Source organism: Typopeltis vanoorti, chromosome 23 (genome assembly GCF_054136105.1).
Source record: "Typopeltis vanoorti isolate ZY-2024b chromosome 23, IOZ_Tvanoo_1.0, whole genome shotgun sequence".
In the NCBI taxonomy this organism is placed as follows: domain Eukaryota; kingdom Metazoa; phylum Arthropoda; class Arachnida; order Uropygi; family Thelyphonidae; genus Typopeltis; species Typopeltis vanoorti.
The window spans coordinates 54886965-54903126 of NC_143571.1; the positions used below are offsets into that span (position 1 = coordinate 54886965).

At 34.9% G+C, this 16162-nt stretch overlaps 1 protein-coding gene across 1 annotated transcript in view; it reads right to left on the bottom strand.

Annotated features, from left to right (window-relative positions):
* Window positions 1–16162, bottom strand: part of PolE1 (DNA polymerase epsilon catalytic subunit 1) — a 415552-nt gene that overhangs the window by 309442 nt on the left and 89948 nt on the right. The window contains exons 15-16 of the mRNA XM_090412775.1: window positions 6875–7087; window positions 6550–6657 (exon numbers count right to left, since the gene is read on the bottom strand). Of these exons, the coding sequence (XP_090268901.1) occupies window positions 6550–6657; window positions 6875–7087 (321 nt within the window). The remainder of the gene's footprint in view (window positions 1–6549; window positions 6658–6874; window positions 7088–16162) is intronic.

Here is a 16162-nt window from a genome sequence, read left to right on the forward strand (position 1 = left end):
GTACATATCAGGAAATTGATGATGATGATATATTGATATTTAGAACTATGAGTCTATATGTATATCCAGCTGCCTTTCCACATTTCAGAAATATGAAATGTAATCAGAAATCTGGCAGTTGGAGTAGATGATATTCAATTTAAAATGATTATATGTGTAGCATAAAAGTTTTTCAGCCTAAATTACACAATGCAGATCACACTGTCGGCAATTTGTATTTGGGAAAAATAATGAAACATTACTGTTTAATGCATCTATGCACTTATCAATAAAGTTTTTATTGTATCAATTTTTTTTTTTTTTTTAAAGAAAGAAAGAACCAAATTCTCGCCTCAGTGTTCCAAAAAGATTTATGGAAATACACTTTAAGAATTGATTAAGAAATATTACAGAAGAAAAAACTATTGAAAACCAAGGCAGGTTTAAACCGAACAGGGATCATTATGACACCATGTGTTTATGTTATAATGAATAATCATAATGAGGATCTCTACTCAAATTTTGTTTATCTGAAAAACCCATATGATAAGGTAAAAAGAGAAAAACTATTCAAAAACACTAGCCTTACACAGAACAATACATAGCAAGGTTATATTCTGTGATACATAACCTTGCTATGTATCACAGAACTATAAATGTATTGTTCAACATAAAATATCTATATATATATTTTATGTTGATCCCATACACGAAAGGTTGGTTGATCCATCTATAGTACATTAGTACTGTATATGGGTAGTAGGCTGGGAAAGGAGGAACTTGTTTACATTTGATTTGAAAGACTGTATATTGTATTCCTTGGGAAACACAACAGGTGGAAGACTGTTCCATAATACAGCAATTGCAGGAATGAAGGAAGAGGAAAAGAAACTTGTTCTGTTTGTTTCAAGGTGCACTGTGAAGATGTTGAGCAGTAGCTGCACGTGTTAATCAGCATATTAATTAAATTAAATTAATATGCTGATTAATCTGAACAATACCACAGATACAGATTTTGTGTGATGGATTATAAAGATATTATGCTCTACAAAATTATTGAAGTGGGTCCATAATAAAAAATTTGCAACAAATCAATTTATATAGTTTTTTTTTGGTTTTTCCTGTAAAGTTGGCAAAAATGAACATGTCCCCTTTCTGCAGTTAGTGATTCACATGGATCCTGAGTTTGAACCAGAAATATAGAAAAGTTTGGGGAAAATTTGGAGAAAAGAGCAAAGTTAATAATTAGAACCAAACCTTGCAGATGCTGTGCCATCCTGAAGAAAACATTACCTGATTCAGCCAGAGGCATGTGGTGAAGTCTGCAAGGATAGAAAGCCAAGACCCCAATGGTGAACTTTGGAAGTTAAAGAGGCAGTCATAAAAAAGAAGAAAGTGTATCAAAAGTTTCTAGCAGATACTCTGAGAAAACAGAGAAAAATATACAAAAGTGAAGCACTGTGTAAAAGGTGCCAAACAAAAGTCACAGGAAAACTTCAATAAAAATACAGAAAATCAGGAAAGTGGCAAAATATTCTGGAACTTATGAAATAACTTAGAAATGAAAGAAAGTGTATGGTAAAAGAAATCAGAGATGATAAAGGAGACATGAAACCTGAAGATAAAAAATATTCTAGATGTCTGGATGAATTACTTTGAAGGACTGCTAAATGAAACAAACATTGACAGCACAGTGGCAGAAAACATTCAAAGGCAATCAGGAGTACATATCAATAGTAGAGGTAGAAAAAGACATCAGAAAATTGAAACATGAAAGGCATTATAATACATGATATCTAAAGAGAAATGCTCAAATGTGGAGGTATAAAAGTTTTATAGCGGCTAGCTACACTGCATAATTCAGAAGGCCAGGTCAGAGAGTTAAATTTCAGATGACTGGAGTACAACTCTCATAGTACCCATCTATAAAAATAAAATAATACTAAATCTAAGAATAACAGAAGAATTTCCCAGAAGTGTTACTGGTAAGATTTATGTAAGCACTTGAGAAATGGCAAAGAAAAACTATGGAAGGAAAACTTGGAGAACAAGCTGAGTTTAGGCTAAATGGAAGTTGTCAGGATCAGATTTTCAGTTTAAAATAGTTGAGAAGAATTTGTATTTAAGTTTTGTAGATCGGAAGAATGCATATGATAAGGTGGCAAGAGAAAAGCTCTTCAAAACACTACAAGGAAGAGGAAGACCAAGAAAACAGTTCTGGCAATGCATAAGCAAACTTTTTTTGAAGATGCAACTCATGAACCAGCTAACATTTACCATATGCCACAAAGGAGAGCAACTTGGCTAATTTCATTTAAAAGACTATCTAAATGAGTTGTTATATGAATATATTTTCCTATTTATACATGAATAAATGATGATAAAGGCACAACTTGCTGTTAATTCACCTTTATCTTGGTGTTCCTCTGGATCTTTTTCCATGCTTTGAAAAAAAAAAAAAAAAACCTTCTTTGGTTAACCTTTCCTCTCCAATTCTGCTGAAATGACCATATCACATACAATTAACTCTGCTAACACATTCCTGAATACTAACAATATCAAATTCTTTCCTAATATCATTATTTTTAATATGATACTGCCACTAATGTCATCCATTCACTCTACTAACCTTTCTCATAACTCGAATGGTTTCCAGTCTCAGATCAAATGTTTTATTTCTAACTCTACTCTCATATCAATACATTCAAAGTGATGTGAACAGAGTCTTGTATATAACTAGTTCAGTGCTTTCACTAATTTTCCTCTTATTCCACATAAATTTATTCAGTTAACTTCCCATCATACTAGCTTTGCTAAATATGCTATTCATTTCCACTTAATCTACCATATTCACTAAAAATTGTATACCTAACTAGCTGAAATTCTTCACTTGTTCTACAGACTCTTCATCCAGGATCCCTGAGGTTTTCAATGATTCTGCCTATTTTCCACATTTTGTCTTTTTATTGCTGATTTTCATATTAAATTGACTAGAGCAGTTATTCAATTTAGTGAGGAAATCTTGTAGACTTGTACTGGATTTATTTAGGTGTAACACCTCTGCACAAAGTAAAAAGCAGAGATTAACATGTCCAATTTTGATATCAGGTTAAGTGCAACTTTCCTTCATAATGTTATTCTTATACTGTAGATCAATGTTGCCCAAACTGGGATCCGCAAGTAATTCAAAGGAGGTTCGCAGGATAGTTTATTTTCATTAAACTTCATGTTATAATGTTGCTCACACCTGGCCTAATTGATATGTTCATATTCTTCGGAATATCTCCATTTATAACAGTATTGCATTGTCAGAAATGACACATTTAGTGTTGTAAAATTGTAATTTATTACTTCATCTTTATGATATGTAAAATATAAAATATTTCATTTTGGATTTTATGAGGGTCGCGGTGAATTAACATTCACTACAGGGGATCCATGACATCAAAACGGTTGGGAAACACTGCTGTAGATGATGAATAATAGTGGAAATAATGTGCACTCTTGTCTCACACCTGATCTAACATCAAATGATTTTCCTGTATCTTCTTCAATTCTAATGGCTGATTTACAACGCAGATATAGACTATGTATTGCTTAATGTAATGTCCTATTTGCATACATAACAAACGTTTTGAAAACTTTTCTCTTGTCACCTTGTCATATGCCTTTTCCAGATCTCATCATCATCATCATCATCATCAAATTCCTGCCATGTACCCTCAAGGGGTGTACAGGATATGACAGTACTACATGAAAAAATTACATCATTACTAACTTCCTATCTACAATTTTCCTCCAAATCAGTCTGTTACTTGTCAAGACTCCAACATTATCAGATCTTATATTTCTATCGTCTAAGGCACTTTGTACCGTATCAATCCACCTATATCTTGGTCTTCCTCTGGGTCGTTTTCCTGCCAACCTGGCAGAGAACACTTGTTTTGCTAATCTTTCCTCTCCCATTCTATTTAAGTGACCATACCATCTGAGATTAGCTCTGCTAACGCATTCCTGGATGCTGACAATGTCAAGTTCTTTCCTAATATCCTCATTTTTAATATGATATTGCCATTGATGCCATCTGTTCACGCCTCTAATCTTTCTCAGGACTCTCATATCTGTGGTCTCTAGTCTTTGGTCAAGTGTTTTACTTCTGACCCAGCTCTCAGATCCATAAGTTAAAATTGGTTTGAATACAGTCTTGTATACAGCTAATTTAGTGTTCCGACTAATTTCTTTCTTATTCCATATGAATTTATTCAATTGACTTCCCACGATACCAGCTTTGCTGATTCTGTTGTCTATTTCTATATTTAGTTTACCATCTTCAGTAAAAATTGTGCCTAAGTAGCTGAAATGTTTTACTTGTTCCACAAGTTCTCCATTCACAACACAGTTGACATTTTCAATGATTCTGCCTATTTTCATTGTCTTTGTCTTTTTATTGCTGACCTTCATACCATATCTATTACAACAGCTATTCAATTTAGTCAGAGAATCTTGCAGACTTGTAGCGGATTTATTTAGAAGTATAACATCATCCGCATAAAGCAAAGAGCTGACATTAACTTCTCCAATTTTGATATCAGGTTTAATACCACATTCCTTCATAATGTGATCCATATAGATAATGAATAACAGAGGGGATAATGTACATCCTTGTCTCACACCAGATTTAACATTAAACCATCTTCCTGTACTTCCTTCAATTCTAACTGCTGACTCACAACTCAAATAAAGACTAAGTATTGCTTGATATAATGCCCCATTGACACCATATAACTGCAGTGTATTGAATAGCTTCTCTCTTGGCACCTTGTCATATGCCTTTTCCAAATCAACAAAACTTAAATACAGATCTTTGTTATATTCCCATGCTTTCTCGACTATTTGTCGTAAAGTGAAGATCTGATCCTGACAGCCTCTATTTGGCCTGAATCCAGCTTGTTCTTCACCAAGCTTATCTTCCACAATTCTTCTCAACCGTTTCTCAAGTATACTTGCATAGATCTTGCCAGGAACACTCAGTAGGGAAATACCTCTGTAATTCTCACATTCAGTTTTATTTCCCTTTTTATATATGGGTACTATGAGAGCTCTACTCCAATCATCGGGAATTCGTCCCTCTGTCCAGGCTTTCTGAACTATGCAGTGCAGTCACTGTAAGACTCTTATACCACCATACTTCAACATTTCTGGTCGAATATCATCTACTCCTGCTGCCTTTCTATGAAACTTAAATACAGATTCTTGTTATATTCCCAAGGGAAAATTGGATCCTGACCACCTCTATTTGGCATGTTCTTTTCCATGATTCCCTTCCACAATTTTTCTTGGTCTTTTCTCAACTATACTTTTATAAATCTTACCAAGAATACTCAGGCAGGGAAATTTCTCTGCAATTCTGATATAGTTTTTTTTTTTTTTTTAGTTTTTTTTTAATAGATAGGTGCTATGAGAGCTCTACTCCAATCATCAAAAATTTGACTCTCTGACCAGGCCTTCTGAACTACGCAACACAACCATATAAAACTTTTATACATCCATATTTGAGCATTTCTGATAGAATATCATGTACTCCAGTTGCCTTTCTACATTTCAAATTTTTGATGGCTTTTGCTACCTGAAGTATTGATATGTATTCTTGATTGTATTCGTCTTGAATGTTTTCTACCACAGCACCGTCAATGCTTGTTTTGGTTAACTATCTTTCAAGGTAATTTATTCAGATATCTAGAATATCTTTATGCAGATGGTGTTATACTATAAATCAACCAGTATAAGAGTGCATTAACCTATGTATTAACACAACCAGTAAATTGAAAAAATAGCTGTAATAAATTTGTTAAGAAAAATCAGCAATAAAAAAGAAAAACTGAAAATATTAGTCAAATGGCAAATGAAATGTATAAATAGACAACAGAATTGTTGTCTCTTTAAATATTTCAACTTGTTGTCTATTTGTCTATTCAGTTGACTTCTTGCAAACCTAGTATAGCAGGAAGTCAAGCGAATAAATTTATATGGAATAAAAGAAAAATCAATCGGAACACTGATTTCAGAAATGCATAAAAAATAAGCATAAGCTTTAAAAAAATCATAACAACAATGCGAAAATAAAAATATTCACTTACTTCAATTTCTAATTACATATATTCATTTTTTACTTTGTGAGGACACACGCACCACTGTCTACACAGTAATGTAGACAGTAGTGGCAAACACTATATAAGAACATTAAAATAGCTCATTAACTTTTTCATAATTTAGTCATGGTATCAAAGCACACAAGAGGTTTAAGTTTGCTAGCCAGTCTTTCTCTCTTTTTTTTGTAATGATCCTGAAAGATGAACATGCTATTTTGCAATAAATCCAGGTTTTCGAAAATTTTTGCAACACAGCTCAGTACTCTCAAGAAAACAGAAAAATCAAATATAAGCATATAATATAGTACAATCAAATACCAACTTGTAAACATGAGAAGTGAAATGTAAACTGCAATTAAACCAATTTCTAAGTACATTTCAATTACAAAATAGCCTCTGTCATTTATTTGCAATTTGTTACCTCATCAAAATTAGTAACTTCATCCAATGGTATATTTTCTTCAACTTCAATACAATGTTTTAAAGTTCTTTCAATATCTCCTATCAGTTTCTGGAATGCCTCAGGTACCTAAAATATTCAAGTATTAATTATATTATGTCATTTGTTTAGATCACTAAAAATGCTTCTAAAATATACTTTAAAAAAAAGTGTAAAACAACAAAGTGCAGATAATTAAAACTTAATAGCTAAAAATGCTGATGAATGTAATACACGTAATACTTTTTACTAATACCACAAAAAATATAAATAATAATAATAATAAAAATCATGAAGATCTACATACAAGCCTGAAGCGACAAGGTAAATCTGCCCGAAAAACTCCAGCTTCTAAAGCTTCAACATGGCCTCCCACATAAGTTTCTTGATCTAAAACATGGCCATCTTCAGTAAGTTTATTCAAAATGGATTCCTGTTTATTTGGAAATATGATATTTGCATGAAATGCCTGTACCATTAATAGAGCTTCACAGAGAGTTCCTGAACCTTTACGTAACACCTATTAAGATAAATGTCAAATGAATTATAAGCAACATCACATAAATTTATTTAAAGTTATTAAGATCAGAAATTTGTATTAATCAGGAAAACAAAAAGGTACAATGCAGAAAAAGAAAAGTTAAGTTTTTCAGAATAATTACCCTCCCCAGTGTATATTGGTGAAGGTCAAGTTCAATTTTTTTTTTTTAAATATTGATCCCATACACACCAGGCTTACCTATAAGGACATCACAGTGCTACGTGTGAGTGCAGGTAAGGACAGAGAAAGAAGTTTATTGATATTTTTCTTGAAGAATTTGAAGGTTGTAGTTGTTTGAGCATACTTCATGAGGAATGTTATTCCAGAGGGCAAAGGTAGATGTAATAGAAGAGAAGGAAGATGAAGAGAAGCAGGTCTAATGTGTTTGCAGTTGCAATGAATTTGCTGAGAGGTTGTTGCTGTTGCTTTAACAGGTCCAACAGAAAGTGGAAGAATGATGCTTGTCAGTTCAGTGGAGCAGTAACTATAGAATACCTGTAGAATAGACAGTGCTGAAACATTGCATATGTGAGATAAAGGTTGAAATGCATTTGGAAAGAAGAGATGATCTGTGAGCCAAATTGCTCTCCTCTGAACAGCATCAAGAATTTTTATGGAGGATTTAGGTGCAACACCCAAATGTAAGCAGTATTCTAAGGATTGGGGAATTTGTAAAATAGCATCTTGAGCAGAAGAGAATGCCCAGCGTTTTGGATGCTGATGAAGCTACTCATGTGGTGTGTTTATTCCACATGAGGCAAATGTTAGTCCAAGCAGAGAGAGATGTGATTCTGTCTAGTGATTTGTGCATTACCAAGGGTAAGAATAGGTAAGCTGAGATTTCTTTTACAAGAGAAAAGGCAAAATTTGTTTTGGTGGCATTGAAGGTGACCAAACTGTCCTTGCCTGCAATGAAAGATAGTATGCAGATCAATGTTTAAGGCACTGGTTGATTGGGATGACTGAGCAGTGTGTGTATGGTTTGTTAAATGAGTAGGAGGAATGTAGAGCACTATCAACAGCAAAGCTGATAGATAGAAGAGGGAGAGAGAGAGAGAGAGAGTGCTGAGGAACTCCTGCATTGATGGTGAAGCTCAAAGAGAGGGAGCCATCCATCATAATGTGTATGAATGATCAGAGAGTAAGGTAACTAACCAATTAGACAGTGTTGGAGGTAGACAAGGGTTAGCGATTGGTGTAGTATGCCTTGATGCTAGATGTCATCAAAAGCTCTGGAAATGTTAATCGTGGCAGCATATGTGTCTTCAAACCTTCCATGATGGATCTAGAGGTGGGCGACGTGGGCTAAGAAGTCAGCCATTGATTCTGAATAGCAGAATCCATGTTGGTAGTTGCTGATTAATTGGTGGGGAGTCCAAGGTTTCAATCAAGGGAGGATCATTTTAGTTATATATTTAAACACCCACTGGGTTTCTATGCAGAGGAGAAGTTGACTGTTGATACTTTCTCCATTAGTTTGGAGAGGGCTGAAGCGATGATGATTGTTTAGTAGTTTGATGGTAGACTTCTATCTCCCATGCATTGGAATAAGTACCAGTTAAGTCTAAAAAATTGTAGAGATGGTTCAGGACAGGTGTTAGCTCCAAGAATACTAAATAATGGGACAGATGCCATTAGAACCAGAAAATGCTTTAGTATGCAAGTTATCTGATATTTTTGCAAGTTTTTTTTTTTTTTTTGCTGAAAACCACAAGAAGGATATGGTGCTCAGATTCTGGTATGGCAGGGTATGGTAGGATGCAATTATCTTAGTCATCTATACAGATATTGGAGGAAAAGAGTAATGCCAGGAGAACATTACAGTCAACTCTTGCTATAGAGAATAGAGACCAAAGAATGTTTTTTTATAGATGGTTTGGCTATAGTGAATTTCCTTTTGAATAGTATACTATGTTAGTGCTTTGGTCTTGACTTTTCAATGGATATTATAATTAGATATGACTTCAGTTTATTATTATGTACATTCTTCTTCTTATTATTATTATGTATGTTGTTGTTCTTATGTATTATTGTGTTCTTCTAGTTCATTTTAGTTATATATTTAAACACCTACAACCCTTCTTGAACACACTTATCAAAGATGCATTCACAAGATATAATGTTAGCCCATTCCCACACTTACCACTCACCATGAAAAGAATCTAGATCTCACTGACTTCCTAGCCACTTTTTAGCCATTGCTGTCAGAGATGACCTTCTGCCTGCATTGCCATGTCGCAAAATCTCATTTGTATCTATACTGTAAGCTCCCTACCTCTTTACTAACTTATATGTATCTATCCCATCTCCTGCCATCTGTCTGTTCTTCAAGGTGTGCAGACCATATTTCTTCAAACTGTCATCACACAGCAAATTCCATAGGCTAGTTCATCTTGATCACCAGCTCTGGATCCTTTTATATATCTACTCATCTCCTTGGAACCCAGGTGACAAATGGAATCCTATCTGCACACAGTAGTTTAGCATGGCATCAAAGCATTGTAAAGTGAGATTATAACTTCTGTTTTCATAAAATTAGTGCTCCCTTTAAAAGTGAAATTATCCAACAATGACTTAATCATCTTAGTAATGGGATTCCTAAACTTTGACTTACTGCCCACTATAACCCCAAGCCTACAGTTTCATTCACTACTTGGAATAATAATTTCCAATATACAGGTGGCCATAAAATAACTTTCCCTCTTTGGAGGAATCTGTAGCTAAAACCAATAAATGGAATGAGACCAAATTTTATATTGAGACTTTGGAAGGCATGGGGAGATGATTTCTGCGAAAAAAAGATTTAGTAATAAAAGTCGCCAATAATCGTGTGCAAGCACTAACTACCGTTAGTGCTTGCACACGACTTGCACACGACTGAACTTATACGTATAGAAGTAAAGCATTTTCTGTAAGATTTTCCAGACTATACCATAAGCCATATCAAGTTTGCAAGCTATGGCATGAGTGCTTGGACTGGTACTGGTCCCTGTGTAGTCGAACACCACAGTAGCAACGTCTGTTACTGCTCTTCTTACACTGCTTTCCATCCTCTGCCAGGTCTAACTCCTAGTGATCCAATTTCTTCAAACTTCTTAATCATAGCTCTCAGTGCTACAGCTGACAGACCTGTACGCAGGCTATGAAGCCTTCTAAATTCCCGAAGGGCCGTTACGGTATTGCACTGTTTAAGGTAAAACAACTTAGCAAGTAAAGCACACTGAGGCAAGGTAGAACGTATATTGAGCAAAATTCATCAGTCATTTGAATAACTGCCTGAACGTTTCCAATCCCTTTTTAAGTGGAATTGGTGGCGCTGCTCTCACCTATGCACAGTAAAATTTGCATAATTCTTTTTACCTCTGTTTACTGCAAATATGTGACTGCTTTCAGCTCTGCCAGTGCTAAAATTTCACCTGGAAAAACTTTTATCGGGATTATATTGATCAAGTGTATATAATAAACAACTAAGTTATACCAACTAGTTTCACCAACTAAGTCTGTTGGCATCTTCAGGGTACATAACTGATGTAAGGCACTAAAAAGTAAAAAACTGTTACAAACTAAAATCAACCGATTCCAATTATATTAAACAAAGAACAGAGTGCATACAATACATTCATAGAGCGTGGATGATCTCACTTGTTGTTATTTAGGAATGTTCTATAGTTGGCACTATAATTCAGTTCTGGCGAGTTGAAGGATCTGATAAGGGTCTTCCAGATCACGGGCAAGATTAGTCCTTGGTTCCTGTTAAGGTTTTGTGCACAGCGGGCAACTGTTGTGGCCTCCTTAAAAATTCGGAAGCGGAAGTCCTCCTCCATGTAAGGAATTGTGCTTCTAACCCACTCTATGATATGGTTCGTTCTTGAGAAATGAAAAGCTAAACCCGATTTTTCTTGTCTGTTATTACTGAAGTCACCTATATGTTCTTTTTGCCTAATTTCAAGTCTCCTTGAAGTTTGGCCGATGTAATTCAAGCCGCACTAGCATGGTATGTTATAAACTCCAGCATATTTGGAGAAAGGAGGGATGGCTATCTTTTGGAGATCTTAAGAATTGTCTAATCGTTTCTGTGGGTTTAAAGGCCACTCTTATTTTATGTGTTCTAAGGAGTCTAGCAATTTTATTGGAAACTGTCCCTAAGTATGGAATGACAATGGTAGAAATATAGCGTACATCATTTTGTTATCTTTGTCGGGGTTCAGAGAAAAGTATCTTGTGGACAAGTCTTCAAGGAAATCCATTCATGATAAGGTTGGTGGATATCAGGGATAGTTCTTCCTGGAGGTCTTGTTGATCTGTTGTAAGGAGAGAGGCACAGTTCTTCAACATGTGTACAATACTAAGTTTCTGAGAAATGTGGTGTGAGGAAGTGAAGTGTAAATAACGTCCTGTATTGGTAGGTTTGCGGTAAACTGAGAGGTTTATCTCTCACCATCTTGTGCTGATCTCTTTATGGAGGATTTTGAAAGTAAAATCTTAACTCAAACAGACCCTAAACCCACATTATGATGGAGATACGTGGATGATATCTTTATCATTTGGAACCACACGAAAAAGGACCTGTTCGACTTTCTTAAGAAAATCAACTCTCTACACCACACAATCAAATTCACTCTAGAACTTGAAGAAGATAACCAATTATCATTTCTGGACACTTTAATTAAGAAGCTTCCGAATGGTGGTAGTATCAACCTCTCAGTTTACTGCAAACCTACCAATACAGGATGTTATTTACATTTCACTTCCTCACACCAAATTTCTCAGAAACTTAGTATTGTACACATGTTGAAGAACTGTGCCTCTCTCCTTACAACAGATCAACAAGACCTCCAGGAAGAACTATCCCTGATATCCACCAACCTTATCATAAATGGATTTCCTCGAAGACTCATCCACAAGATACTTTTCTCTGAACCCCGACAAAGACAACAAAATGATGTACGTTATATTTCTACCTTTGTCATTCCATACTTAGGGACAGTTTCCAATAAAATTGCTAGACTCCTTAGACCACATAAAATAAGAGTGGCCTTTAAACCCACAGAAACGATTAGACAATTCTTAAGATCTCCAAAAGATAGCCATCCCTCCTTTCTCCAAATATGCTGGAGTTTATAACATACCATGCTAGTGCGGCTTGAATTACATCGGCCAAACTTCAAGGAGCCTTGAAATTAGGCAAAAAGAACATATAAGTGACGTCAATAATAACAGAGAAGAAAAATCGGGTTTAGCTTTTCATTTCTCAAGAACGAACCATACCATAGAGTGGGTTAGAAGCACAATTCCTTACATGGAGGAGGACTTCCGCTCCCGAATTTTTAAGGAGGCCACAACAGTTGCCCGCTGTACACAAAACCTTAACAGGAACCAAGGACTAATCTTGCCCGTGATCTGGAAGACCCTTATCAGATCCTTCAACTCGCCAGAACTGAATTATAGTGCCAACTATAGAACGTTCCTAAATAACAACAAGTGAGATCATCCACGCTCTATGAATGTATTGTACGTGCTCTGTTCTTTGTTTAATACAATTGGAATCGGTTGATTTTAGTTTGTAACAGTTTTTTACTTTTTAGTGCCTTACATCAGTTATGTACCCTGAAGATGCCAAGTTGGTGAAACTAGTTGGTATAACTTAGTTGTTTATTATATACACTTGATCAATATAATCCCAATAAAAGTTTTTCCAGAGCTTTTTGGTCAAGAAAATTAAATGTTTTTTAACATAAAATTTCCCCTATCGGCGACTTTTGGTACTAAATCTTTTTTTTGCAGAAATCATCTCCCCATACCTTCAAAAGTCTCAATATAAAATTTGGTCTCATTCTGTTTATTGGTTTTAGCTACAGATGCCTCTAAAGAGAGAAAGTTATTTTATGACTACCCTGTAGTCATAAAGTGTAAAACTATAAAGCTGGTTGAGTCAAAACACTAAAACTTCAAACCAGTTCTGACTTATGAATCTGAGAGTTAGGTTAGAAATAAATATGTTGATCTGTGATCTCTAGTCCTTGACCAGAAACCACAGATATGAGAGTGCTGAGAAAAATCAGAGGACTGAACAGATGGCATCAACAGCAGGATCATATTTAAAAATTATTATAAAATGAACATGCTGGAAAGGAACTTTACATTGTTAGTATCACTGAAGAATGGATGAGTGAGCAAATGTTAGGTAGTAAGATCACTTAAATGGCATGAGAGAAGAAAGGTTAGAAAAACAAGTATCTGATAAGAGAATGGCAGGAAAAAGATGCTGGCCCCTGGTTAGACGAGTGGTTAGTGCACTTGCTCTCTAACCCACAGGTTGCAGGTTCAAATCCTGCAATGGGCATGAATGTTTGTGATTGTCTTTAGGTGTGAGAGACGAAGAATCATCACCCAGTGCAAGACCACTGCTCCCCTTATTGTAGGCCTGAAGTGGCTTGAAAAAGTTCCGTGTTTGGTTTCTAGAGCAGGGTTCCAGACTATGTAAAAAAATAAATTAAAAAATTAAAAAAAAATAGAAACTGATCAAATTAAATAAAAAATCCTTAGCCTACCTATAGTATAAAATGTACTATAGGTTTGCAACTAACCTTTTGTTGGTGGGAGCAACATAAAAAATAATAATAATAGCATAAAAAAAAAAAAAAAAGACGATCAAGATCTACATGGATCAATGCTGTTAGTAGCAGTGCCTTATCAGGCTGAAATATCAGATTTGACAATACTGGAGACTTGACAAGATCAATTTGGAAAAAAAATCATTGATAGCAGGCTAGTAATAGGTTGTTTAGTGGAGAGTGATGAGACTTTTCCTGAGGATGAGTTCTCAGACTTCATGGCAGTTTCATGTAATAATAATAATACAAACTTAATCATACAGTACTATTGTAGTATTCCATACATCCTATGAGGGCACATATTGAGAGTTTGATGATGAATTTCAATTCCTATCTGTCTATCAATTAAAACGAAAACAAAACAAAAAGATACAGAAAAACAAACAAGGAAATACTGCAAGGATTAGAACAAGATGTTTTTTTTTAAATCACATATCACAATCATAAGATCTAAGAAATGATATGCATTCAAATTATAACAAAAGCAGATGTTCTGAGCACTTAGCAATCAAAAATAGATATCCTATCTTCCCTTTCACGTTAGACTAATGGGAGACAGACTGGTGGAGTTTTGTAGAAAACACGAATTGATAGTGACTAAAACCTGGTTTCAACAACATGAGAGAAGACTGTATACTTGGAGAGCACTTGGACAGAGAGGTGAAGAAATGAGAAATCAGATTGATTATATAACTCAAGATATAGAAATATAATAAAAAAATGCAAAAACTTATCCTGAAGCAGACCGCAATAGTGACCATAACCTGCTCACAATTAAAGTAAAAATCAGATTAAAATGAATAAATAAAGAAAATGCAACTAGAAAAATAAGAATTGAGACTAAAAAGAAAAGATATCAGAGAGAAATATCAAGCTGAACTAGAAAATATGATCAGCGGTATTGATACTGATAGACTCCTAGAAGAATCTGGACGTGATCTAAGAGAGAAAATCAAGGAATGTGTTAAAGGTCTTCTGGGTGAAGCAGAGAGGAGAGGAAGGAAGCCCTGGATTACTGAGGGGGTGATAGAAAAAATGGACGAAAGAAGAAAATGGAAGAATAATAACAGCGACGAAGCCAAAGTCGGGTATAAAGAGATCAATAAACAAGTAAACATTCTGGCTAAAAAGGCAAAGGAAGACTGGCTCAATCAGGACTACAAGGAAATAGAGGAAAATGATACAGCAAAAGATATGAGAAAGGTCTATGAAGGCCTATTTCTATAAAGGTCTATTTCAGGGAAGAAAGAGAAGGATAAAAAGCAGTGCTTTGAAGGATGAAAGAGGAAAGATTTTGTTGAAAAAAATGATAAGATGGAAGAAGTATGTTACAGAACTTTATGGAGATAAAGATAATCTAGAATGTGATCAGATAGAAAATGAAGATGCCCCAGAAATTAAGGAATGGGAAACCGAAGCAGCCATTAAAAGAATAAAGAATAGGAAAGTTTTCCAGGAGTGGATGATATTCAAGGAGAGTTACTTAAGGCATTGGGAAAGGAAGGAATAAAACATATATCCATCATCCTTAACCACCTTACCGGCCATTAAAGAAATATGCATCCTCAAAAGCTTTGTATCCATAAATTTCAATGTAATATCAATGGTATTATAATTGTAATATGCACTTCGCATCCATGGAAATGTGGATGTATATATACGTCCTGGGCGGTAGCATGGTTAATAGAAGTCTGGAGGAGGATAGAATACCTAAAGACTTTGTAAAATCTATTTTTATTCCTATTCCTAAGACTACAGGAACAATGGATTGCAGCAAGCACAGAACTATGAGCTTGATTAGACATGTTACAAAAGTCCTAATCGACATAATATATAGAAGAATGGAACGGATGACAGAGAGAGAATTAAATGAAGCATAGTTTGGTTTCAGGAGAAACAGGGGAATGAGGGAAGCTATCACAACACTACGGATATTGGGAGAAAGAATGATCAAGTGCAATAAAGATTTATATCTATGCTTTGTGGACTAACAAAAAGCTTTTGATAATGTTAATCACTCTGTTTTATTTGATGTTTTGCATAAAATAGGAATAGATAAAAATAGCATGAGAATTTTGTTCAAAATATACAAAACTCAAGAAGCCAGGGTCAGATTTGAAGGAGAGGATACTGAATGGATTCCCATAACAAAGGGTGTGGGATGGCCCCACTCCTTTTTAATGTCTAAAGTGAATGGATGATAAGGGAGGCCTTGGAAAATCTGAAGGATGGAATAAAGATAAACAGACATCTGATAAATAATATAAGATATGCAGATGACATTGTACTTATGAGCGAAACAGAGGAAGGCTTGCAAAGAATTTTGAACAGACTGAACAGAATTGGAAATGAGAGATATAAAATGAAAATAAACATTCAGAAGACAAAAGTGATGAAGATTTCAAGGAAAGGAAAGGATGGGATGGAAATCACTTTGAAT